The 26334-nt window shown below is 41.6% G+C and overlaps 1 protein-coding gene across 1 annotated transcript; it reads right to left on the reverse strand.

The window, feature by feature from the left end:
• Nucleotides 1-3421: 3421 nt before the first annotated feature.
• On the reverse strand, nucleotides 3422-24427 carry LOC134091793 (bone morphogenetic protein 7-like). The gene is made up of 7 exons (XM_062544457.1): nucleotides 24025-24427; nucleotides 7283-7475; nucleotides 5534-5682; nucleotides 4943-5187; nucleotides 4097-4171; nucleotides 3748-3858; nucleotides 3422-3571 (listed from the first exon to the last, which is right to left on the reverse strand). The coding sequence occupies exons 1-7, from the start codon at nucleotides 24425-24427 to the stop codon at nucleotides 3422-3424; spliced, it is 1326 nt and encodes a 441-aa protein (XP_062400441.1).
• Nucleotides 24428-26334: the final 1907 nt, after the last annotated feature.

Raw genomic sequence — 26334 nt, forward strand, 5'->3', positions numbered from 1 at the left:
TAAAGAACGCTGGATAGACTATCCCATTGTTGCCGCCCCATCATTCTTTATAGATCAGTGGGAACGAGCTGGAGGACTGAGGATCGAGGACCGAGGAGAGACGTTGAGAAGAGCCTATACTCTCTCTCTCTCCCTCTTTCCATTGTTTATGACTGTAAATCGGAACATCAGTCCTAACCAGCCGGTTCCTGTTCCGTGGACATGCTGTAATTCCACTCAGGTTCCCTCCCTGACCACCTCCCCACAGGCATCTCCCCGTGTGACTGCTTCACCTCAGGTCTGTGTGTGTGTGTGTGTGTGTGTGTGTGTGTGTGTGTGTGTGTGTGTGTGTGTGTGTGTGTGGGCATCTCCCCGTGTGACTGCCTCACCTCAAGGCCTCCGGCGCCTCGGTGGCCTGTCCAGTGGACATGGGCACAACATGACCTTTCTCAGGGAACATTTTTTACCACCATTATTACCCAGGGACGTCATCAGTCAGGTCAAATGTAACAACTGATACAAAACACAACATCAAACATGATCTTCAAGAGCTTCTGATGTCTAACTGGTCCTACTGAGGTGTGTGTGTGTGTGTGTGTGTGTGCGAGACAATAGACGTCAACCTCGTGATCAGAGCACCAACTCAATCATAGTGGGTGGTCTCCACACACTGTTTGCCAGAGGAGTTTAATTAATTTGCCAAAAAAAGAGACAAAACACACAGCAAATGTTTAAATGAATTTGACTGATAGCATTATTATTATTATTATTATTATTTGTATAGATTTAACCCTGTAGATATTGCCATGGTGTTGTTATCATGAATTATTTTGCCCATAATAATTGCACAGTGGAAATCTGATGTCAAGACAGCCCTGCCCCCAGCTCAACGGTGACAACTTGATGAAGCACGACAGAATTGAGAATTTCATGCCATGTGTGTCTCAAGAAGCTTAGTCACTTTGTCTTTAAATAACTGTTGCTTCTGGGTAATGTTATGAGTAACAGATGTTTTGACTAGTTATTGTATAAATAAATGCTGTGTGATTTTTAAGACTAGGCCTATATTATTCTGGGACATAAATAGAAAGATAGAAGTTATAACCTACAAGTTTAAGTGTGTGTTAACGGCTTGCAGTGTAGAAACAAATGGATACCCTCATGAATTTTGGTTCAGATGTATAGTAGCTATGCTATATAGATAGGTAGCTATGCTATATGTCCATAGGTTGCTCACAATAAGCCAGACTTGTGTATACCAAATATGTGCAATTATTCTCATAGTGCAGCATATGAAAATGTATTCTGCGCTACAAAGCAAAAAGGCAGTAACTATGCAGAGTGCAAACTGAAAAAAATTACCTTAAAGTTATCCTGTTGTCCAGCCTAAGTAGTTGTAGGTGGATTATTGGACATGTGGAGGTTTTGTTACTTTACATTTACTTATTTTTGGTAAATATCAATCTTCATGACACCTTGAATGTCATGAAAATGATAATAACTATTTTTCGACCAAAAATGCAGTTACTGCCTTTTTGCTTTGTAGGGCAGTAATTATTTTGGATTTTTTTATGCAATAATAAGCCATTCATTATTGAATAGGTACCAATTACGTTCAACATGGGAAAGAATAATATCGACATTTTGCACCAACATAAAGTTTTTTATGTCAATTCAAATGATTTTATATACACAGTGCATTGTTCTACAATTACAGTTCCTTTATCCATTAAAGACAATGTTTCCACATAAAATATGTTACCTCATATAAAAGTATGTATAATAATTATTGGTTGGTAGAAGATTATGTAACATTTTTACATTTTACATTTTCAGGAGAATAAATTTCAAGTTTACCTTTGGTTGTCTGAATACTTGTGATAACTTAACACAGTTCATTTAGTATGGAATGACCCCAGAGAGAACACCTTCAACGGTGTTTACCACATCTAGCACTCCTGATCCTGTCCCTCCACTGTACTGACCGTGCGCCTATTCTTGACAAGAAGGAGAGGTTGTAAAACATCTAGGGTGCCTCTCATGTAAAGTTTATACGTCCTCCCTCGCTCCTCGGGCCTCGATCCTCACTGATCTACATACAGAAAGATAGACGAAGGGATAGACTATCGTTGTTGCCGCCCCATCATTCTTTATGTAGATCAGTTTACCACATTTAGCACTCCTGATCCTGTCCTTCCACTGTACTGACCGTGCGCCTATTCTTGACAAGAAGGAGAGGTTGTAAGACATCTAGACTCTGAACTAGCCAATCTTGATCTTCTGCACCTGCAAACCATTGAACGCCTTTTTTTATCTATCCGTTTCTGCTTTCTCCTGATTTTGGTTTCTTCTGACATTTCGGATCACGACCACCTGCTGTCCTGGAGTCGGATCAAAAAGCGGGCTGACAGTGAGCGATCGCTCACTACCTGCTCACAACACAGGATAGCGGCTCTGTACGGAGACTGTTAGCAGCATGCCTACTGGCAAACCGGTTACAGGAGAGACCGCTAACTGAGGACGTAAACGACCTAAATCCCCTGTTCTCCAGGGACTGTCAGTACACACAGGAAAAAAGCAGAAGGCCTTCCATCCTGGAGATCCCTTTTGTGGTTGAGTTCACCCAACTTGCCTGAGTTTGCCAACTCCGCACTGCGTTGGTTGGCTCATGTTAGTGATCACATGATCCCTGTCTGACGCACAGTGACAATAAAACACTTTTTTAATTGTGTTTTTTTTTCTCTGTGTGTGTATGTGTGTGTGTGTATGTGTGTGCAACAGGATGCGTTGTTTAATTATCGACATTCCTTCCAAAACAACGTTAAGCAAACTAACAAGAAGCAGCAGTCCCACCCTACTGCTCCTAACCCTCCCGCCCCACCCCACCCCTCCACCCCCAATACACACACAACCCCCCCCCCCCCCCCCCTCCTCCTCCAATCCCCTCCCAGCATCAGCCTTTCCAGTCCATGGCCCAAACAAGCCTCCTAAAATAATCAGGGACAGCTGTTCCTTCTGGGATGAGAGATTCCCTTACAGGCCAGTGCTAATGCATCAGCCGGGGTGTACAGAAGGTCCAGGAGAAGAGGGCCAGGCCAGGGCTGGATACTGACCATCACTGTCCAAAATTGCATTGCGCCACTGCGGTTGTACCTCCATGTCCAACTTATAACAGACAGACTCCGCTTCCTTCCGTGAGAACCACAGCACAAAGAAAGCACATCTGGTTCAATACCCTGTGTGTGCGCTTGTCTTTGCAGGCTGGTAGTCGATGTGCAGCATGTTGTTGTTGTTGTTGTTTTTTAAAACTACACGGAAGTTCATCAAAAAATGACAAGTGGGGAAAAATCCTCTCCTGTTCCAGACACCGGTTGTCCCTCTTGCCACCTATCTGGCAAAGATGCATCTTGGGAAAGCGGAAGGAGAGGAGGAAGAGGTGGTGTCAGTGGCATCCACAGGCCCTGACCACCATGTTGCGGTACTTCTTGAGGATGACGTTGGAGCTGTCGTCAAAGTAGAGCACCGAGATGCCGTGGAGCTGGGTGGGAGCACAGCAGGGTTTCGGCACTGTGTCTGGGTTTATAAAGTGAACCTGAAACAGGATAGAGAGAGAGAGAGAGAGAGAGAGAGAGAAATCTTGGGTTAGTGGCTGTGGAAACATACTGAAATGTCTAAACATAATCAAGTCTCTAAGACTGTACCAAATCCACGTCTTGACAGTGAGTCGTGTGTACGTTGCTCTTTAGATTCCATTAAAATGATTCTCACCAGTGTTTGCACTATGGCGTGATTTGTGGCGTTCATGTAGGAGTTGAGGGGGAACGCACACTCTCCGTCGCAGTAGTACGCTGCGTAGCCCTCTGGAGCAATGATCCAGTCCTGAGAAACCAGCAAGCAAGACAGCAGTGTTAATAACTTACCATCGCTAGCTTATTGATTATCTATTTAGTCATTATTATTCTATACTATTATTATTCATTTATGTATTAGAGAAAATACAGCATTGAGAATGACTTGCTTCGTCTGTTTTTCAGCAAGCTGGACCTCATTTTGACATAATGAAATAATGAACAATTGATCAAAATGTTTGAGTCCAACGACATGGAATTCTGCTCACCTGCCATCCCAGGTCTCTGAAACTGACGTAGAGCTCGTGCTTCTTGCAGCCCTGTTTCTGATCAGGACTCAGGCTCTCTGTGGAGAGAGGAAAGAGAGAGAGTGTTATTGAAAAACGTGTATTAAAAACAGATACCTCTGTCTCCTGGAGCTCCGTTTATCACTTCAGATATGTGCTGATGTGTGGTGGACCGGAGCGGGGAAGTGCTTTTTGGCCTCTGTGGACACCAGCTGCAGCGCAACATTGAAATTGACTGAGACAGGTACTGAGGAAAACACAGCTCTTCTCATGGCCTCTGTGCGTCTCATCATGCAAAACAATCCTACAACTTGTTTCACCTCCTGATTAAAGCACGAGGGATCATTCAGGGCTGTCTGTAGAGTGCGCCTCATTTGGCTCAGATGGAGCACTAACCATGAGAGTGCAGTATACTGACAAATGGTATCAACAAGTATTCAAAACAGGGGGACATGAAAGCATTCCCATGGATGCTTTCAATTGTTTAGCTATGCTACATGGCTATGCTGCAACATTACATACACATTTTGGCATGTGTGAGCCTCTCAAATCTGTCCTGTTTATATTGTCATAGTCTGTGGCGTAACTGGCTACAGTGTCTGTACCAAAATTAGGTCCAAGTCCCAGGGGACCAAGATAACCTGGGTAACCCAAGCAACTGGCTACAGCATCCACACCAAAATTTCGAAGTGCCTTAGAAAGCCCGGGTAATTTCCTGATCCCACCCCATCTCTCTCTACCACTCCCTTCCTGTCAGACTCCACTGTCCTATCCCAAACAAAATAAGAGTGTGTATTGTGTCATGGCAGTGCGTCTGTGTGTACCTGCTGCTGCGGCCTCGGCGAGCCTCAGAGCCTCCTGGCCGCCGCTGGCGCTAACGCTGGAGCCGGAGCCGGAGCTGGGGGCCTTGTGGCCCTTGGAGCGGTTGCCGTGGCGCTGCTTGTGGCCCGAGGCGGAGCGCACGCCCCGGAGGCGCACCTCGGTGGCCTTGAAGAAGGCCACCATGAAGGGCTGCTTGTTGCGGGGGCCGCTGCTGCCCACCAGCCCTGCACTGCGCAGGCTCACACTCCGGCCTGCAGGGGGAGACAGAGAGGCATCGTTGTCAGTGCACTGTTCTCTCTCATGAGTGCAACCTCATCAGGCTAGACCTCAAATCTGTCAGTTTCTCTGTGTTCTTTCTGCTTGATAGTCGAAGTTTTTTTTACTTATGTAATTTCTTGTCATGGTAAAAACGACATCTTAAAAAAACCTTGCTGCCAGAACATTTGTTTAATAACTCATTACTCATTATATAAATTGTTCAGTGACTCACACCAATTGAAACAACCAATTCATTATCAACATGGAAAAGTGTAGCTCCATGTAGCTTCTTCAAGACCCATGAAGCTCAATTGTGTCGAGTGCTCTATTTGGACTTACCCTCCATCCCCTCCAAGACCAGCTGCAGGCCCAGGTTCTGGTCGGAGTGCAGGATCCATAGGTTGCTGGTCACGGTGACGTCAAACACCAGCCACCCCTCCTCCGCAGCCCAAACCACCCGCGAGTCCAGCAGGAAGAGATCCACCTCACTGTATGATAACAAAGACAAGTGTCACCCTCTTGCATAACATGACAGTGGCTGAGGGCATGACCCCTGTACTAGAGGATTAGGTTTGCCTCTGGTTAATACTGCTATACATAAATTAACTTAATTTAGTAGATAGTATGTCAAGACACAAAAAAAATGTTTTTCAAATGATCATGTGTTGCCCGGTTTCAAATTGCTGCAATCTGTGTCACTGTGTCAAAGACTAATCAGACAGGTTTGGTTTGGGGAGATTATACAGCCATGAACTCAAGACCATCAAGATGAAACTTGGAGATTGGAAGGAGTTTGTCTGAGACACATTTGATGTAAGAGCCTGTGGCTCGGATCACACACAAACACACACACACACACACAGGAAGATGGCACCAGCCGCAGGAGTGGAGTTGAGCAAGCAACAACTCGCACGGCTCCCAAAACAGATTGCCCTTATTAAATGCGCCGTCTCTTATCACAGATTAAAATTCCGGGGCAGATTCGAGGGCGATAGAAGCCCCTCGGGGGCAGATGTGGCAAACAATGAGCTGGTTTACAGGTTGAATTACAGGCCCCGAGGCCGCGGCGCTCAGACTGGGTCATTGTCTCCCGCCGTCTCGTCGTCTGCACGTCTGTGACACGAGCACGGGTGTCTCTGAATGACAAAGGTGTCAGTGTGGGGCAGGCAGACGACTTGAGCGGGGCTGTTATGACAGGGTGTGTGTTACCTATGTGAGTGTGTGTGTGTGTGTGTGGGTGTGTGGGTGTGAGTGATCTTGGGATGGAGCGGCATAAACTAATATTAACAAACAGATACTTATAAAATAGACTAGAGAGAAGTGAAAGGCTAAAATAAATCAAATCAGTAGGGCGTCATCAGCCTTAACCTCAAGCCCAAGAAATAATGATTTGAACGTACTTAAATTGAGAGCACAAAGTCATGTTCTAAGCGGATCCTCCGACAGACTGTTCCAGAGTTGAGGACTCACTTAAGGAAGAGTAACAGGAAGTAAGAGTGTCTCTCTCTCTCTCTCTCCCTCCCTTTTTTTTTCTCTCTCTCTCCATCCTTTAATGTCTCCCTTTCCCTCCCTCTCTCCCGTGTGTGTGTGTGTGTGTGTGTGTGTGGGGTAGTGTTAATGATGATGGAGTTTGGGGCTGGAGGTGAGAAGATGTGGGTAGTCTCCCCAGATGGCGGAGGCCTGCGCTTGCCTGTAGGAGCGCGTAGGCAGCACTTTGTCCTGGTAATTGTCGGTAATGACTGTATAAAAACGCTGCGCGCCGTATGGAGAGACCGCACTGTAAACCAGAGGTGGGAAGTCCAGGGGAGTGAACGGGGGCTGCCCGCACCCTGACGGCCGGTTCCGTCACTAAACGCACATACCGTCCAGTCCCCCACCCCCAGACCAAACACACCCAGCATGGGCAGCTCAGCGGCCCTGTGCTCTCTTAAACACTCCATTATATCAGTTTAAACAGCTTAAATCCGCAACGAGTGCCAGAAATATAACAATAGAAAACAACGAGAGAGTGAGTGCTGCTTAATCCAAAATGGTCGCAAATACAGCTCTTTCAAAGTAAACGAAATGATCAGATAACTAGAAGTTTACCTGTCTGGGTGTCGGTGTAACACCTGATAGACGCTAACGCGGAAGGTCTCGTTCTCGTAGCGTTCCTGGACAAAGTCCTTGTAGATGCGAAACTCGGCTGCTGTGACAGCCTCGGCTTCGGGGATGCGGGACAGGTCAAAACGGAACTCCCTCTGGTGCCTTGGGCCAGGGAGGACCTCCAGATCTGGCTCCACTGAAACAGAGAAGAGAACAGAGAGACAGAGAGAGAGAGAGAGAGAGAGAGAGAGAGAGAGAGAAAGAGAGTCTATGAGACCATTGGTGAAAAAACAACATTTAAAACAAATCTTATCAGGCCATATAATCAGTTCTAAAGCCACAATATGCCAATATGTGTGTGTGTGTGTGTGTGTGTGTGTGTGTGTGTGTGAGTGGATCTGTCTGTCTGTCTGTCTGTCTGTCTCAGGTCCTGGAGCCTTCTTGATGTTTTTGTTTACGCAGTAAAGTAGTCTGGCCAATCAAGCTTATTCTGATTCGGATTCTGATAAATGGTTAGCAAAAGAAGACAAAGTGAAACTATATCAAAGGAAGAAACAGAAAAGGGGAGCCAAAATAACAGAATGAGTATGTGGTGAGCAGGTGAGGAGAGTGAGTGAGGAGGGTGCAGAATGGATACAGAAGAGAGCCATGAACATGGCAGTGGAAATGTTCAAACAGCTGGAATACTGGAGAACCTGAGAGCCTGTGTGGTATACAAAACATCCTATTTCCACAGCACAGAACGCTGTTCTCCTCGTAGCTGATCTGGCCTTGTTCTGGCTCATATTCAGGTCCGATTCGGACTCACTCGGAATCTCTCTGGGAAGTCTCCTCTGTATCACTGCATCTCGATTCTTACAAGCATTCCACTGCCTGAAACTGTTGAGCTGCTGTGCCCATTTCAACAATTCCCTGACACTGATTACTGTAGCCACATCAATGTGTCGAAAAAAGAAATGTTTGCCTCCACAAGAGCCTGATTGATCCCAGTAGCAGGGGACTCCCGTCCACATGAAGTAAGGGCTCCAGTTGTGGGTGGAAACCGCACCCCGGGCTCAAACCGGGCCTGGACTTAAATCGCACACATGTGTCGACCACAAGAAAAGCTCTATTAAAACACTTGCCCGGAAGCTCCCGGTACCCTGCGCACAGACACATTGAATCGCTATGTTTGTGGCGGGTGAGGTGAAACGATGTGGGTTGCAGTATAGTAGACTCAATAGAAGTCATGTGTGTGTGTGTGTGTGTGTGTGTGTGTCTGTCGGTGTGTGTGTGTGTGTGTGTGTGTGTATGTGTGTGTGTCTGTCGGTGTGTGTGTGTGTGTGTGTGTGTGTCAAAGGCTAGGCTTGCCTGCTCCCCCTTATATTTTGCGTTTTGGCCTAAACTGCACTCTACATAATTGCCGCTCTTTAAGTTGTGCTTGGGGAAAGAAAAACTGTGGGCTGACATCTCAATTGTCAGACCCCCGCATCTCTTCTGGTCACCAAGGAAATTAAGACCAACACTGAGTTTTCAGTTGCCTCACTCTCACCTCGCAATTTTCACCGCATATATATTACCTATCCTTGCTATTTACCTAATTAAGCCTTTAGATTGACTGGACCACCCAGCAAGAGCGCCGAGAATATACATTGTTTTAGACAGGACATGTGTGCCAAGCCTAAAGTGATATGCTTTGTGGTTTACAGCAGTGAGTTACACAGCGAATGCAACAAATAAAAACATGATGTCAGATGAGCGTGCGGCAGACGCCCCGTCCCAGTGTGAGCGCTGGCACCTCGGCCTTCCCCGCCAAACAACCTGGAGCTCCTCGCGCACCCCGCGCGCTCTCAGACTTTCCACAGAGATGGCGACGCGAGCCCGAAACGTTTCCTGCAGGTTTCCAGCGATGATGTTTTTATAGCGTTACCCAATCTGTTTGTCCTTGGAAAGCTCGCTGAGGTCTCCAACGCAACGGGGGTGACTTCCCACACCAGAGGTGTTCGAAGAGGTCCGATGATTACCCTCCCCCTCGCTCATCCTGCCCACGAGTGGCCACTCATGACATCATATCCCGGTGGTGCGAGCATGTTGTTGCCCGGAGCTTCGGGGAGCACCCTGGCAGTGAGGTAGAAGCGGGGGCTGGGGGAACCTACAATTCTGAGCTAAGTGCATTCTGAAGCCCGCGAGTCATTTGTTTGACCGCAATTAAACACTGGAAAGAAGGCATGGGGAGTTTTATGAAGGCAATAATTGCTTGTAAGGATTGGGAATGTTTATGTTGAGGACCATTAGCAGCAGAGATCAGCCTTCAGATATGCAAACATCATCCAGACGTAACGTTTCAATAAATTTCCTTCTACTCCGAGCTCGGACCAGTGTGCATGTCGGAAATATAACGTAGGAGAGTGTCATCACTCACTTGCGGTAAGTCGCATTGTTTCAACAATGCGCCAGGTGGTTCGTTTTGTTGTTATCCGCCTTTACAGGGAGCAGCGCAATGACGCAATGATGGAGAGGCTAGACAATACAAATGGAAAATTCTAACATAGGCCCGTATGATAGAACACTTAGGTCCGTGTCATCAGCAATTCTTTGAATAATGAACAATTCAACGGGACATAAAATATCGTAATGGCTGAAAAGCCCTATACACTGGCCTTAAGTGAAATGCATACATAAAATACATAAATTAAAACGAATGCCTTCATTACAGTGCATGAAAATGCACTGTACTGTTCTTCCAAGGCTTCTTCTTATTACAGCAGTAGCCTACTGTTCTTCCTATTCTTAAACTTCATCTTCTTATTATTACAGTGCATGAAAATGCACTGTACTGTTCTTCCTATTCTTCTTATTATTATTATAGTGCATGAAAATGCACTATACTGTTCTTCCAAAGTATTCTTATTATTATAGTGCATGAAAATGCACTATACTGTTATTCCAAGTCTTCTTATTATTAAACTTCTTCTTCTAACGCAGCCAATTCAGCTTCAACCGTTTAACGTAGAAACTTCATTCAAACGTTGTTGCGTAGGTCTTGCTTATGCCATGCCTGCTTTGTATTTTTCAACTTTGTAACTTTTATACTTTTTAAACTATTAGTTAAAAACTATTACAATTTCCCCCATAGACTTAACATTGCTCATTATGACATCATGGCAGCAATTAGAATCTTAGGCCAGGTGGCCGGCCACCTGGGCACCAACTGTCAGTTTCTCTGGCTTTAAGCATACATTCTCTCAGAAGACTACATATCCTGTTAACTGTTTCCTCTGTCCACAACTGTTTCAAAATAAAAGTCCTCACTGCAATAATACACTATTAAATCATTTAACCATTGAAACTACTCAACTATTGAACTGTTCAACCATTCCAACTGTCAGTTATCATCCACTATGCCTCCAGTCAACTACATGAAACCTCCATGTACCTAGCAACCAACATAGCAACCATTAAAATTAAGCGTTTATGACCGTTTCCATAGCAACCAACATGATTATACTGCAGTAACTTCTTGTTTCCTGATAGTGGCCACCATGGATACCCTAGCAACAAATGTTTCAAAATAAAAGTCCTCACTAGCAAGTTAGCTGGTTAGCATAGTTAGCATTGTTAGCATAGTTAGCATTTTTAGCATAACTGCAAAAAATCATCAACTAAGTTAGCTAATCAACCTGGTTAGCATTGTTATCAAATTTAGCATTGTTAGCATAGTTAGCATTTTTAGCATTGCTGCTAGAAATCATTGGTTAAGTTAGCTAATCAGCCTGGTTAGCATTGTTAGTAAAGTTAGCATTGCTAGCATAATTAGCATTTTTAGCGTAACTGCTAGAAATCAAATAGCTAAGTTAGCTAATCAACATTTTAACATGAATAGAAATCATTAGTTAAGTTAGAATTGGAATGTTTCATCTTTAAACAGTCTACCTTCACACTATCAACTCTCTGTAAACTATGCAACCACCATGTTTACCCTAGCTACACCTTAGTAACCATATCTACATTATCTATCTATTTCTGCATTTTCATGCACTAGTAATTCCTTGGAATTGCATTTCTAGTTATTATTCCACTACTTCTAACGCACGCAATTCAGCTTGAACCGTTTAACGTAGAAACTTCATTCAAACGTTGTTGCGTAGGTCTTGCTTATGCCAGGTGTGCTTTGTTTTTTTCAACTTTGTAACTTTTATACTTTTTAAACTATTAGTTAAAAACTATTACAATTTCCCCATAGACTTAACATTGCTCATTATGACATCACGGCAGCAATTAGAATGTTACGCCAGGTGGCCAGTCCAGGTGCAGCAGCTCTCTCTCTCTCTCTCTCAGGCTCTTGAGACTACATTTTCTGTTCCCCTGTATCAACTGTATCAACATAAGTCTTCCTAATTCCATCCAACTTTCTATCCATTCATCTTCTTCAAACCATTCACTCATCCACCCATTCTAAACAGTCTGCCTATCAACATCAATTAGACGATCTACATTCAACTTTTAAACAATCTACTCTGTCTCAGGCTTACACTCTGGCTCTCTTAAGACTAGCCAGTTGAATTTATTACACCTGTATCTGTATCCACTACTCCCAGTAGAGAGCTGTGTCTCTCCACTCTACAAGAATATAAGGCACATTCCATCCAACTTTCTATCCATTCATCTTCTTCAGACCATTCACTCATCCACCCATTAAACTGTCTATCAACATCTATTAAACAATCTGCCTATCAACATCCATTAAACTCTGTCTATCAACATTAATTAGACTATCTACATTCAACTTTTAAACAATCTACTCTGTCTCAGGCTTACACTCTGGCTCTCTTAAGACTAGCCAGTTAAATTGATTACACCTGTATCTGTATCCACTACTCTCAGTAGAGAGCTGTGTCTCTCCACTCTACAAGAATATAAGGCACATTCCATCCAACTTTCTATCCATTCATCTTCTTCAGACCATTCACTCATCCACCCATTAAACTGTCTATCAACAGTGATGATTGATTACACCTGTATCAACTACTCTCAGAGAGCTGTATCAGTGTCTCTCTTAACAAGAATATAAGGAACATTCCATCCAACCTTCTATCCATTCATCTTCTTCAGACCATTCACTCATCCACCCATTAAACTGTCAATCAATATCTATTAAACAATCTGCCTATCAACATCCATGAAACATTCTGTCTATCAACATTAATTAGACTATCTACATACAACTTTTAAAGTATTTACTGTGGGTGCCTCTCAAGCAGCGTTTATATGTCCTCCCTCGCTCCTCGATCCTCAATGATCTACATAAAGAAAGATAGAAGAAGGGCTAGACTATCCCATTGTTGCCGCTCCATCATTCTTTATGTAGATCAGTGAGGATCGAGGAGCGAGAGGACGCGTAAACGCTATATGAGAGGCACCTTCTGTCTCAGGCTTTAAGCATACAATCTCATTAAGACTACAGATCCTGTTTCACTACTTCCTCTGTCCACAACTGTTTCAAAATAAAGGTCCTCACTGCAATAATACACTATTAAATCATTTAACCATTGTAACTACTCAACTATTTAACTGTTCAACCATTCCAACTGTCAGTTATCAACTATGCTTCCAGTCAACTACACGAAAACTCCATGTACCTAGCAACCAACATATCAACCATTAAAATTAAGCGTTTATGACCGTTTCCATAGCAACCAACATGATTATACTGCAGTAACTTATTGTTTCCTGATAGTGGCCACCATGGATACCCTAGCAACAAATGTTTCAAAATAAAAGTCCTCACTAGCAAGTTAGCTAGTTAGCATGGTTAGCATAGTTAACATTGTTAACATTTTTAGCATAACTGCAAAAAAACCATCAACTAAGTTAGCTAATCAACCTGGTTAGCATTGTTAGCAATTTTAGCATTGTTAGCATAGTTAGCATTTTTAGCATTATTTTTAGAAATCATCCGTTAAGTTAGCTAATCAACCTGGTTAGCATTGTTAGTTTAAGTTAGCATTGCTAGCATAGTTAGCATTGCTAGCATAGTTAGCATTTTTAGCATAACTGCTAGAAATTATTAGCTAAGTTAGCTAATCAACCTGGTTAGCACTGTGAGCATAGTTAGCATAGTTAACATTTTTACCATTACTGCATGAAATCAGTAGCTAAGTTAACCAATCAACCTGGTTATCATTGTTACCATAGTTAACATTTTAACATGAATAGTAATCATTAGTTAAGTTAGAACTGGGAATGTTTCAGCTTTAAACTGTCTACCTTCACACTATCAACTCTCTGTAAACTATGCAACCAGCATGTTTACCCTAGCTACACCTTAGTAACCATATCTACATTATCTATCTATTTTTGCATTTCATGCACTGGTAATTCCTTGGAATTGCATTTCTAGTTATTACAGTGCATGAAAATGCACTGTACTGTTCTTCCTAGGCTTTTTATTAAACTTCTTCTTCTAACGCTTGCAATTCAGCTTCAACCGTTTAACGTAGAAACTTCATTCAAACGTTGTTGCGTAGGTCTTGCTTATGCCATGTGTGCTTTGTATTTTTCAACTTTGTAACTTTTATACTTTTTGAACTATTAAATAAAAACTATTAACAATTTCCCCATAGACTTAACATTGCTCATTATGACATCACGGCAGCAATTAGAATGTTACCCCAGCTGGTCAGCCACCTGGGCACCAACTGTCAGTTTCTCTCAGGCTCCTCTCTGAAGACTACATATTCTGTTCCCCTGTATCCTCTGCGCACAACAGTATCAAAATAAGTCCTCCTAATTCCATCCAACTTTATATCCATTCATCTTCTTCAAACCATTCACTCATCCACCCATTCTAAACAGTCTGCCTATCAACAACATCAATTAGACGCTCTACATTGAACTTTTAAACAATCTACTCTGTCTCAGGCTGGCTCTCTTAAGACTAGCCAGTTAAATTGATTACACCTGTATCTGTATCCACTACTCTCAGTAGAGAGCTGTGTCTCTCCATTCTACAAGAATATAAGGCACATTCCATCTAACATTCTATCCATTCATCTTCTTCAGACCATTCACTCATCCACCCATTAAACTGTCTATCAACATCTATTAAACAATCTGTCTATCAACATCCATTAAACTCTCTGTCTATCAACATTAATTAGACTATCTACATTCAACTTTTAAATTGTTTACTCTGTCTCAGGCTTTAAGAGTACTATGGCTCTCTTAAGACTAGCCAGTTAAATTGATTACACCTGTGTCAACTACTCTCAGAGAGCTGTATCAGTGTCTCTCTTAACAAGAATATAAGGCACATTCCATCCAACCTTCTATCCATTCATCTTCTTCAGACCATTCACTCATCCACCCATTAAACTGTCAATCAATATCTATTAAACAATCTGCCTATCAACATCCATTAAACATTCTGTCTATCAACATTAATTAGACTATCTACATACAACTTTTAAAGTATTTACTGTGGGTCCCTCTCAAGCAGCGTTTATATGTCCTCCCTCGCTCCTCGATCCTCAATGATCTACATAAAGAAAGATAGAAGAAGGGCTAGACTATCCCATTGTTGCCGCTCCATCATTCTTTATGTAGATCAGTGAGGAGCGAGAGAGGACGCGTAAACGCTATGAGAGGCACCTTCTGTCTCAGGCTTTAAGCATACAATCTCATTAAGACTACAGATCCTGTTTCACTACTTCCTCTGTCCACAACTGTTTCAAAATAAAGGTCCTCACTGCAATAATACACTATTAAATCATTTAACCATTGAAACTACTCAACTATTGAACTGTTCAACCATTCCAACTGTCAGTTATCATCCACTATGCCTCCAGTCAACTACATGAAACCTCCATGTACCTAGCAACCAACATAGCAACCATTAAAATGAAGTGTTTATGACTGTTTCCATAGCAACCAACATAATTTTACTGCAGTAACTTCTTGTTTCCTGATAGTGGCCACCATGGATACCCTAGCAACAAATGTTTCAAAATAAAAGTCCTCACTAGCAAGTTAGCTAGTTAGCATGGTTACGAAGTTAGCATTTTTAGCATAACTGCAAAAAATCATCAACTAAGTTAGCTAATCAACCTGGTTAGCATTGTTAGCAAATTTAGCATTGTTAGCATAGTTAGCATTTTTAGCATTACTGCTAGAAATCATCGGTTAAGTTAGCTAATCAACCTGGTTAGCATTGCTAACATAATTAGCATTTTTAGCGTAACTGCTAGAAATCATTAGCTAAGTTAGCTAATCAACATTTTAACATGAATAGAAATCATTAGTTAAGTTAGAACTGGAATGTTTAATCTTTAAACTGTCTACCTTCACACTATCAACTCTCTGTAAACTATGCAACCACCATGTTTACCCTAGCTACACCTTAGTAACCATATCTACATTATCTATCTATTTTTGCATTTTCATGCACTGGTAATTCCTTGGAATTGCATTTCTAGTTAAACTTCTTCTTCTAACGCTCGCAATTCAGCTTCAACCGTTTAACGTAGAAACTTCATTCAAACTTTGTTGCGTAGGTCTTGCTTATGCCATATGTGCTTTGTATTTTTCAACTTTGTAACTTTTATACTTTTTAAACTATTAGTTAAAAACTATCACCATTTCCCCCATAGACTTAACATTGCTCATTATGACATCACGGCAGCAATTAGAATGTTACCCCAGCTGGTCAGCCACCTGGGCACCAACTGTCAGTTTCTCTCAGGCTCCTCTCTGAAGACTACATATTCTGTTCCCCTGTATCCTCTGCGCACAACAGTATCAAAATAAGTCCTCCTAATTCCATCCAACTTTATATCCATTCATCTTCTTCAAACCATTCACTCATCCACCCATTCTAAACAGTCTGCCTATCAACAACATCAATTAGACGCTCTACATTGAACTTTTAAACAATCTACTCTGTCTCAGGCTGGCTCTCTTAAGACTAGCCAGTTAAATTGATTACACCTGTATCTGTATCCACTACTCTCAGTAGAGAGCTGTGTCTCTCCATTCTACAAGAATATAAGGCACATTCCATCCAACATTCTATCCATTCATCTTCTTCAGACCATTCACTCATCCACCCATTAAACTGTCTATCAACATCTATTAAACAATCTGTCTATCAACATCCATTAAACTCTCTGTCTATCAACATTAATTAGACTATCTACATTCAACTTTTAAATTATTTACTGTCTCAGGCTTTAAGAGTACACGCTGGCTCTCTTAAGACTAGCCAGTTAAATTGATTACACCTGTGTCAACTACTCTCAGAGAGCTGTATCAGTGTCTCTCTTAACAAGAATATAAGGCACATTCCATCCAACCTTCTATCCATTCATCTTCTTCAGACCATTCACTCATCCACCCATTAAACTGTCAATCAATATCTATTAAACAATCTGCCTATCAACATCCATTAAACATTCTGTCTATCAACATTAATTAGACTATATACAACTTTTAAAGTATTTACTGTGGGTCCCTCTCAAGCAGTGTTTATATGTCCTCCCTCGCTCCTCGATCCTCAATGATCTACATAAAGAAAGATAGAAGAAGGGCTAGACTATCCCATTGTTGCCGCTCCATCATTCTTTATGTAGATCAGTGAGGAGCGAGAGAGGACGCGTAAACGCTATATATGAGAGGCACCTTCTGTCTCAGGCTTTAAGCATACAATCTCATTAAGACTACAGATCCTGTTTCACTACTTCCTCTGTCCACAACTGTTTCAAAATAAAGGTCCTCACTGCAATAATACACTATTAAATCATTTAACCACTGAAACTACTCAACTATTGAACTGTTCAACCATTCCAACTGTCAGTTATCATCCACTATGCCTCCAGTCAACTACATGAAACCTCCATGTACCTAGCAACCAACATAGCAACCATTAAAATTAAGTGTTTATGACCGTTTCCATAGCAACCAACATGATTATACTGCAGTAACTTCTTGTTTCCTGATAGTGGCCACCATGGATACCCTAGCAACAAATGTTTCAAAATAAAAGTCCTCACTAGCAAGTTAGCTAGTTAGCATGGTTAGCATAGTTAGCATTGTTAGCATTTTTAGCATAACTGCAAAAAATGATAAACTAAGTAAGCTAATCAACCTGGTTAGCATTGTTAGCAAATTTAGCATTGTTAGCATAGTTAGCATTTTTAGCATTACTGCTAGGAATCATCGGTTAAGTTAGCTAATCAACCTGGTTAGCATTTTTAGTAAAGTTAGCATTGCTAGCATAATAAGCATTTTTAGCGTAACTGCTAGAAATCATTAGCTAAGTTAGCTAATCAACATTTTAACATGAATAGAAATCATTAGTTAAGTTAGAACTGGAACGTTTCATCTTTAAACTGTCTACCTTCACACTATCAACTCTCTGTAAACTATGCAACCACCATGTCTACCCTAGCTACACCTTAGTAACCATATCTACATTATCTATCTATTTTTGCATTTTCATGCACTGGTAATTCCTTGGAATTGCATTTCTAGTTCTTCTTCTAACGCACGCAATTCAGCTTCAACCGCTTAACGTAGAAACTCCATTCAACTTTTGTCCCGTAGGTCTTACTTACGCGATGTGGGCAAAGTATTTTTCAACTTTGTAACTTTTATACTTTTTAAACTATTAGTTAAAAACTATTACAATTTCCCCCATAGACTTAACATTGCTCATTATGACATCACGGCAGCAATTAGAATCTTACGCCAGGTGGCCAGTCCAGGTGCAGCAGCTCTCTCTTTCTCTCAGGCTCTTGAGACTACATTTTCTGTTCCCCTGTATCAACTGTATCAACATAAGTCTTCCTAATTCCATCCAACTTTCTATCCATTCATCTTCTTCAAACCATTCACTCATCCACCCATTCTAAACAGTCTGCCTATCAACATCAATTAGACGATCTACATTCAACATTTAAACAATCTACTCTGTCTCAGGCTTACACTCTGGCTCTCTTAAGACTAGCCAGTTAAATTGATTACACCTGTATCTGTATCCACTACTCTCAGTAGAGAGCTGTGTCTCTCCACTCTACAAGAATATAAGGCACATTCAATCCAACTTTCTATCCATTCATCTTCTTCAGACCATTCACTCATCCACCCATTAAACTGTCTATCAACATCTATTAAACAATCTGCCTATCAACATCCATTAAACTCTCTGTCTATCAACATTAATTAGACTATCTACATTCAACTTTTAAATGATTTACTCTGTCTCAGGCTTTAAGCACACTCTGGTTCTCTTAAGACTAGCCAGTTAAATTGATTACACCTGTATCAACTACTCTCAGAGAGCTGTATCAGTGTCTCTCTTAACAAGAATATAAGGCACATTCCATCCAACCTTCTATCCATTCATCTTCTTCAGACCATTCACTCATCCACCCATTAAACTGTCAATCAATATCTATTAAACAATCTGCCTATCAACATCCATGAAACATTCTGTCTATCAACATTAATTAGACTATCTACATACAACTTCTAAAGTATTTACTGTGGGTGCCTCTCAAGCAGCGTTTATATGTCCTCCCTCGCTCCTCGATCCTCAATGATCTACATAAAGAAAGATAGAAGAAGGGCTAGACTATCCCATTGTTGCCGCTCCATCATTCTTTATGTAGATCAGTGAGGATCGAGGAGCGAGAGAGGACGCGTAAACGCTATATGAGAGGCACCTTCTGTCTCAGGCTTTAAGCATACAATCTCATTAAGACTACAGATCCTGTTTCACTACTTCCTCTGTCAACAACTGTTTCAAAATAAAGGTCCTCACTGCAATAATACACTATTAAATCATTTAACCATTGTAACTACTCAACTATTTAACTGTTCAACCATTCCAACTGTCAGTTATCAACTATGCTTCCAGTCAACTACACGAAAACTCCATGTACCTAGCAACCAACATAGCAACCATTAAAATTAAGCGTTTATGACCGTTTCCATAGCAACCAACATGATTATACTGCAGTAACTTCTTGTTTCCTGATAGTGGCCACCATGGATACCCTAGCAACAAATGTTTCAAAATAAAAGTCCTCACTAGCAAGTTACCTAGTTAGCATGGTTAGCATAGTTAGCATTGTTAGCATTTTTAGCATAACTGCAAAAAAAACATCAACTAAGTTAGCTAATCAACCTGGTTAGCATTGTTAGCAATTTTAGCATAGTTAGCATTGTTAGCATTATTTCTAGAAATCATCAGTTAAGTTAGCTAATCAACCTGGTTAGCATTGTTAGTTTAAGTTAGCATTGCTACCATAGTTAGCATTGCTAGCATAGTTAGCATTTTTAACATAACTGCTAGAAATCATTAGCTAAGTTAGCTAATCAACCTGGTTAGCACTGTGAGCATAGTTAGCATAGTTAACATTTTTACCATTACTGCATGAAATCAGTAGCTAAGTTAACCAATCAACCTGGTTATCATTGTTACCATAGTTAACATTTTAACATGAATAGTAATCATTAGTTAAGTTAGAGCTGGGAATGTTTCAGCTTTAAACTGTCTACCTTCACACTATCAACTCTCTGTAAACTATGCAACCACCATGTTTACCCTAGCTACACCTTAGTAACCATATCTACATTATCTATCTATTTTTGCATTTCATGCACTGGTAATTCCTTGGAATTGCATTTCTAGTTATTATTATTCCGCTAATCAAATTCATTTTTTCTATTCAGCTTGAACCGTTTAACTTAGAAACTTCATTCAAACGTCGCAACGTAGGTCTTAAATAGGGGAAGGCTGCTATGTATTTTTCAACTTTGTAACTTTTATACTTTTTAAACTATAAATTAAAAACTATTACAAATTTCCCCATAGACTTAACATTGGCCTCTATGACATCACAATCGGATCATTAAGCAATTAGAATCTTATGCCAGGTGGCCAGCCCCACCTGCAGCAGCCCTCTCTCTCTCTACAATCTCTCTGTGAAGACTACATATCCTGTTAACTGTTTCCTCTTTCCACAACTGTTTCAAAATAAAAGTCCTCACTGCAATAATACACTATTAAATCATTTAACCATTGAAACTACTCAGCTATTTAACTGTTCAACCATTCCAACTGTCAGTTATCATCAACTATGCCTCCAGTCAACTACATGAGACCTCCATGCACCTAGCAACCAACATAGCAACCATCAAAATTAAGCATTTATGACCGTTTCCATAGCAACCAACCTGATTTTACTACAGTAACTTCTTTATTCCTGATAGTGGCAGCCATGGATACCCCATCAACAAATGTTTCAAAATAAAAGTCCTCAGTACCAAGTTAGCATGGTTAGCATAGTTAACATTGTTAGCATAGTTAGCATTTTTAGCATAACTGCTAAAAATGATTAGCTAAGTTAGCTAATCAACCTGGTTAGCATTGTTAACATAGTTAACATTGTTAGCATTGTTAGCATTTTTAGCATAACTGCTAAAAATGATTAGCTAAGTTAGCTAATCAACGTGGTTAGCATTGTTAGCATTTTTAGCATTACTGCTACAAATCATTAGCCAAGTAAACCAATCAACCTGGTTATCATTGTTAGCATAGTTGACATTTTAGAATACCTGTTAGAAATCATTAGTTAAGTTAGAACAGGAATGTTTAAGCTTTAAAATGTCTACTTAAACACTATCAACTCTCTTTAAACTATGCAACCACCATGTTTACCCTAGCTACACCTTAGTAGCCATATCTACATTATCTATCTATAATTTTTTTTTGCATTTTCATGCACTGGTAATTCCTTGGAATTGCATTTCTAGTTCTAATATAGGCCTGCTATAATATAGGATATAATATAGGATATATTAGGGCGTCTAGATTTCTAGGCTAATACTATATAATACCTTGCGTGTTGAAGAGCACAATTAGTAGCATGAAAATATTACGCAGCACCTTTTCAATTGAAAACTAAGGATTCTGTAGTATAGGAATGATGTTTTGGTGGAATATACTACAAAATAACTATTTTAAAAGGCAAAACGCGACAAAATTAAGTCGTTTTAGAAACGGAACATATGGTGACCACAGTTCCTCAATTTTGTACTACAGACGCAAAATTGTGAACCTCTCATTCGGACAGGCTTGCACCATGCACACACTGCAACTGAATATTTTTAAGTATATTTTGACAATGCTTGAGTGGATTTCAACAACATTACACATTTCCATCATAAACTAATTTAATCCAGGAGAAGTTAAGCCTTGTAGAGTAAACTTTGCACTTCCTTTTGCGTAAATCTCCCCCAGTATGTTCATTTCGCCAATGAAAGCCTGCTGACGGGAAAGTGGACAAATGCGCCCTCAAGAGAGGTTGGGAAAATAATTGGAGGATTAATCTGGGTTTAAAGAAGGAGGAGAAAATCTCCAGGGAGATCTCCTTAAACTCTGCTCAATCAGCTTAGCATCACAAACAGGTGGATTTTCGCATTGTTTACTTTAACTACATGCCTCTCCGTAACCAAGCAATAATGAACGTGTCTACATTTTCATCCAAAACGCTCATCTCATTCATCATTACGAATAAACTTCCTAAGGGGATGGGCAATTATATCAAGACTGTTTCATCATCATCCCAAGTGCAGTAAGCACTGCTAGGAACAGGACATCAAGGAAGGAACTGTGGTGGCCTAGTAGCCTACCTGACTGAGGTGGTACCATACCTAATTGACATACTTGGGATTTTAATATTTGAATATCCACATACAGAGAGCTACAACCTTATGTCACTGTAGCACAGGCTGCAATGCTATAAAACTGCCGATGTAATCAAGGCTAAATCCAGGTCACAAAGCCACACTACTCAGCTTATATGACAGTCGGATTGCAGCGACCACAGCTATCATGGTCTCCATGAACCCATTTATTACTGGGCACTGATCATTTTGCCTAGCGAGAGCGAGCAGTGTGTGTGCATAAGTCAACATCTCATCCCCTCAAGAGGAAAATGAAATGAGGAAACGAGGTGGGTTGCAGCCCACACGGGTGACATATACCCCTAAAAACAAGAGCGCAAACACAGCCAGATTTCAGGAAAGAAAAGAATGTGAGCTCCGAGAGAGCTAGAGGAAGTCTTCTCGACGTTCCCTTCTGGAAGTTATGATGGCTAAGGAGGGAAATACCTTTAGTCAGTGTGGTCACTTCCAAGGCCTGTCAGCACTGACTCAGGACTCATTATGGCTGACACAGGGCCGTCAATCAAAAGGGATGAACTCTCCAAAACCACCAACACTGCATAGCAACGTTTTTGTTTTTTTCCCTCACTCTGTTTTCCATCATTGTGACTGGTGCTTCACCATCACTGTATCGTCTCTGCTGCCACTACAGCTGAAGACAGAAGCTCATGAAGGAGCAGGGTCTACCACTGACCCAGGATCAGTTCAGGGCTAGTGGATCAGCGCCAGACAAGGGCATGGATCAGTTTCAGAGTCAGCAGCCTACATGAGGTTGACAGTGGAAGAGGAGCCCCAGCTCACCTCGGTGTCTTGAGGTTTGTGCGAGTGAAACCAGGCCCGAGGGGTGGTTTCCAAGGGAAACAAAGGCAGGATTTGGGTTTAATAAACCTAATAATGTCCGAGGAAGTCCCTGCTCGCTCACGCCCCTATGGACGCAAACGCACACTCAAACACCCCAAAGACACACACACAGTCAGAAGCAGACTAGTGACACTACACTAGAGATTGCATTTTCTATGAACTCTCACTTATGCACACACACACACACACACACACACACACACTCTCATTATCTCTCTCACACACACACACACATCAAGCATTCACACTTCAACACTCTCATACCCATCACCTTTTCCCTGCCTCTCATATGTACACAAGCGCGCGGGCACACACACACACAGGCCAAGTATAAGCTATCTGAAGTAATAAAGTGAGTGTTTAGATGGAGTATCTGTGTCTCTATCTCTCGGTCAGCTTGTCCTGCCCTCTGAGGGGTTTCAGAAATGCCTCTCCAAATCCTAGTCATGCGAAGCAAAGCCACACTAAACCCCGTCTCACACAGCTTTGAAGGGATTCCCAAGAAATCGGATACAGGCTTGTTGTCATAACATTTGCTACACGGAATGTTGAACAGGTCAATTTAAAGAAAAAAGAATGTCATATTTCTTTAGCCTTAAGAAATCCAGGACACCGCCACTATATCGATTAGTAATTCCCAAGTCAAATGAGCCTACATGTCAAAATAAATGGTACAAGAAGGAAGAAAAGTAATTGTGTGCTCTACAGTATATTCACTGAGGCCATTATGTTACCTGGGGTTTTCTTATCTCATAATGGGACTTTACCATTAGTCTTCATAGTGCTTAGAGCTATGAAGAGCTCTGAATTTAATCAGTGGAAGCCCAGTAAAGAAAACTGCTGAAGAGACTTCGAGGAACAATTACAGTTAGGGACTAATAGAAAACGCAAGCAAAACTAATGTTATTTCTGTAAAGGGAATGCAGTAAGATGTTTTTATGGAAGTCTACCCAAAATGTGCAGAAAAATACCAACGACTGCGCTGCATTTATCCAGTGATGTAAGCTACTAACTGCTAATCATACCAGGATTTATTTTTTGAATGAAACATTTATAATTGTTTTGTTTGCTAGTTATATTAAGAACTCAACTACACATAATCACACGAAAATTAATTCAATGTATGACAAATAATAATTATATATATATAAAAAAAACGGTAATTCTGAGAAACTTACCCAAGTTGACAAAACTCATAACCATGTCAGCTTCGTTGAGAAAGTTACTGTCTTGCGGAGTCTGTCTGGGAGGATCTGGTGTCGTGAAGATGGGGCCGTAGGGGTACGAGAAGCCACCAAGCTCGTCCTCGCCTGTCGAAATAGACTTGTACAAATCCAACATGAACATTGGGGCAGCGGTGTGCTTCTCGTAGAGGTTTGGCCGGGGTCGTTGCGGTAACCCAAGGATGGAGAGAATCTCCCGCTGCATTTCTTTACGCTCATGGGTCCGCAGACGGCGCTGGATGAAACTTGAATGAATTTCGTTGTCAACCGTGAAATTGGCCGACATAGCATCAACCACGATGAAGCACCTCCACAAGAGCATCAGTAATTGTGCGCATCCATACAGTAACGGAGACATCTTAGAAATGCAGGTTATATCTGTAAATTATCCACGAGCTTTCGAGTGCGCAAAGCACTAGTGCCAAGTTCAACCTGTTGCTTCAGGCTACAATCCCCTCATTATTCACGATGATTTTGCTGGTGGTGTATAAAAATGCACCTTGCGTTTGGACATGTGTACCTTCCCTTGGCGTATGTTGTCGCTATCACGCGTCCTGAACACTAATACCGGTGTAAGGACAGCTTTCTGGTGCTGACAGTCCGATTTTATAGAGGAGGGTCGGCAGCCTACCGCGTGGGTGGGGCACAATGCCTTCGATGTGAGAGTGATGCCATTCTGAGTGGTCGGGGCGGAGGTGAGATATCACTGAATACTTGATTGTTGGACCGATTAGGCTACCTGTTTCCAGTGGTGCACTGTAACATTTGATTTTATTTAGCTCTGGGAAAAGCCTACATTTGAACTTACGTTTGGAGATAAATATGTCCATAAACTGATGCCACTTAAAAATAGGCTGTAAAAAAGTTCAAATATGTTGAACAAATAGGCCTAGCAGTTTGTTTGTTTGTTTGTTTATTTAAAACCGTAGGCCTACCAACCAACCAAGTGAATACTGTGTTCCTCATACCATCAATAAGACTTCAATAAGATCACCACCAGTCTGTCTTCCAAGACCTTCTGCCCTGCTATGATGTCTCACTGCGTCTCCAGGTCTCTGTCCAAGGGTCACCCATGACCTCTGCACCAGCTTGCCAAAGCAGCCCCCATGAATGGTGACCGGACGTCCCACCATTTGTCTATCAATTAGACCGCTCTGTCCGAAAAGTTCATCTCACCAGAACAATGGAGTCGGAAGGCAAATCTTTCTCATACAAGGCTATTGAGCTCCATTGAAGACCATGATTGACGCTAATGAGATGGCGGCAGAGACATGTGGCCATAATACAGACGCGGAGGGAAATGTCAAACAAGTGGATAATGGTCAGACTATACAGCCAATGTTTGAAACATGACAAATGCACTATTTTAATTGACACAAGTTCAAAGGTGAGGTATTGACAACGATACCTGTGTGGAAGGGAAGGGTGGAGTGGACTCACCTTTATCAACAAATAAACAAAACATTCAAATCCTTAAAATGGTTTGGAATTCAGTGCACATTGCACTGACATCAATAGCTCAGATTGATCCTGAAGCGTGCGAAACCGCCATCAACAACAAACATCAGACTCTCAGCCCGCCCTCATCAGGCTGATCTCATGATCCACACGCCGCGGCCATGACGAGTTTAGGCTTTATTGTTTGGATGTTTTGACATGGCTGAGGAGAAAGGCCTTCTAATTGTCCTTAATCCTATCACTCACAGTGCTGTGGTCAGAGGAGCACTGACCTCCTCTACCCCACCCCCAAACACTTTGACACCTGTGTACCCCTCTCCTTATCAACACCCCCCCCCCCCCTTCTCAAACCTTCCCAAGTCCTCCTCCCAATCGACACATTCTTGAGAATAAGGTCTGCTCCAAGGAAAGGACCTTGCCAATAGTCTGCAGAGCTGAATCTGCAAAACTATCAAAATGGTAATGAGAATAGTAGAATAAATGTTGTGTAATTTGACTGGGTACATAGTGTATTTAATTTGGAAGCACTTTATAACACAAGGCCTGCTCTGTAAACAATTCCAAGAACAATTTTATGTTCTCTGAAAATAACAGAATATCCTGTAAGAAATAGGGAAGAATGTAAATGCATGTGTTGCTAAACTGAAAGGACAGTTTATACCACAAACAAATTCATATCTGTTGACTTGGAGAGAAGTCCTTGCATGCCTTTATAAAGTGTCCCTCAGTGCCTCCTATGCAAATGCCAACATTTTGACGAGGGTGAACTGCCACAATCTGGGTTGTTCTCATTTCCATCACAATTGT

This window comes from Sardina pilchardus, chromosome 9 (genome assembly GCF_963854185.1).
Source record: "Sardina pilchardus chromosome 9, fSarPil1.1, whole genome shotgun sequence".
Classification (NCBI taxonomy): Eukaryota; Metazoa; Chordata; class Actinopteri; order Clupeiformes; family Clupeidae; genus Sardina; species Sardina pilchardus.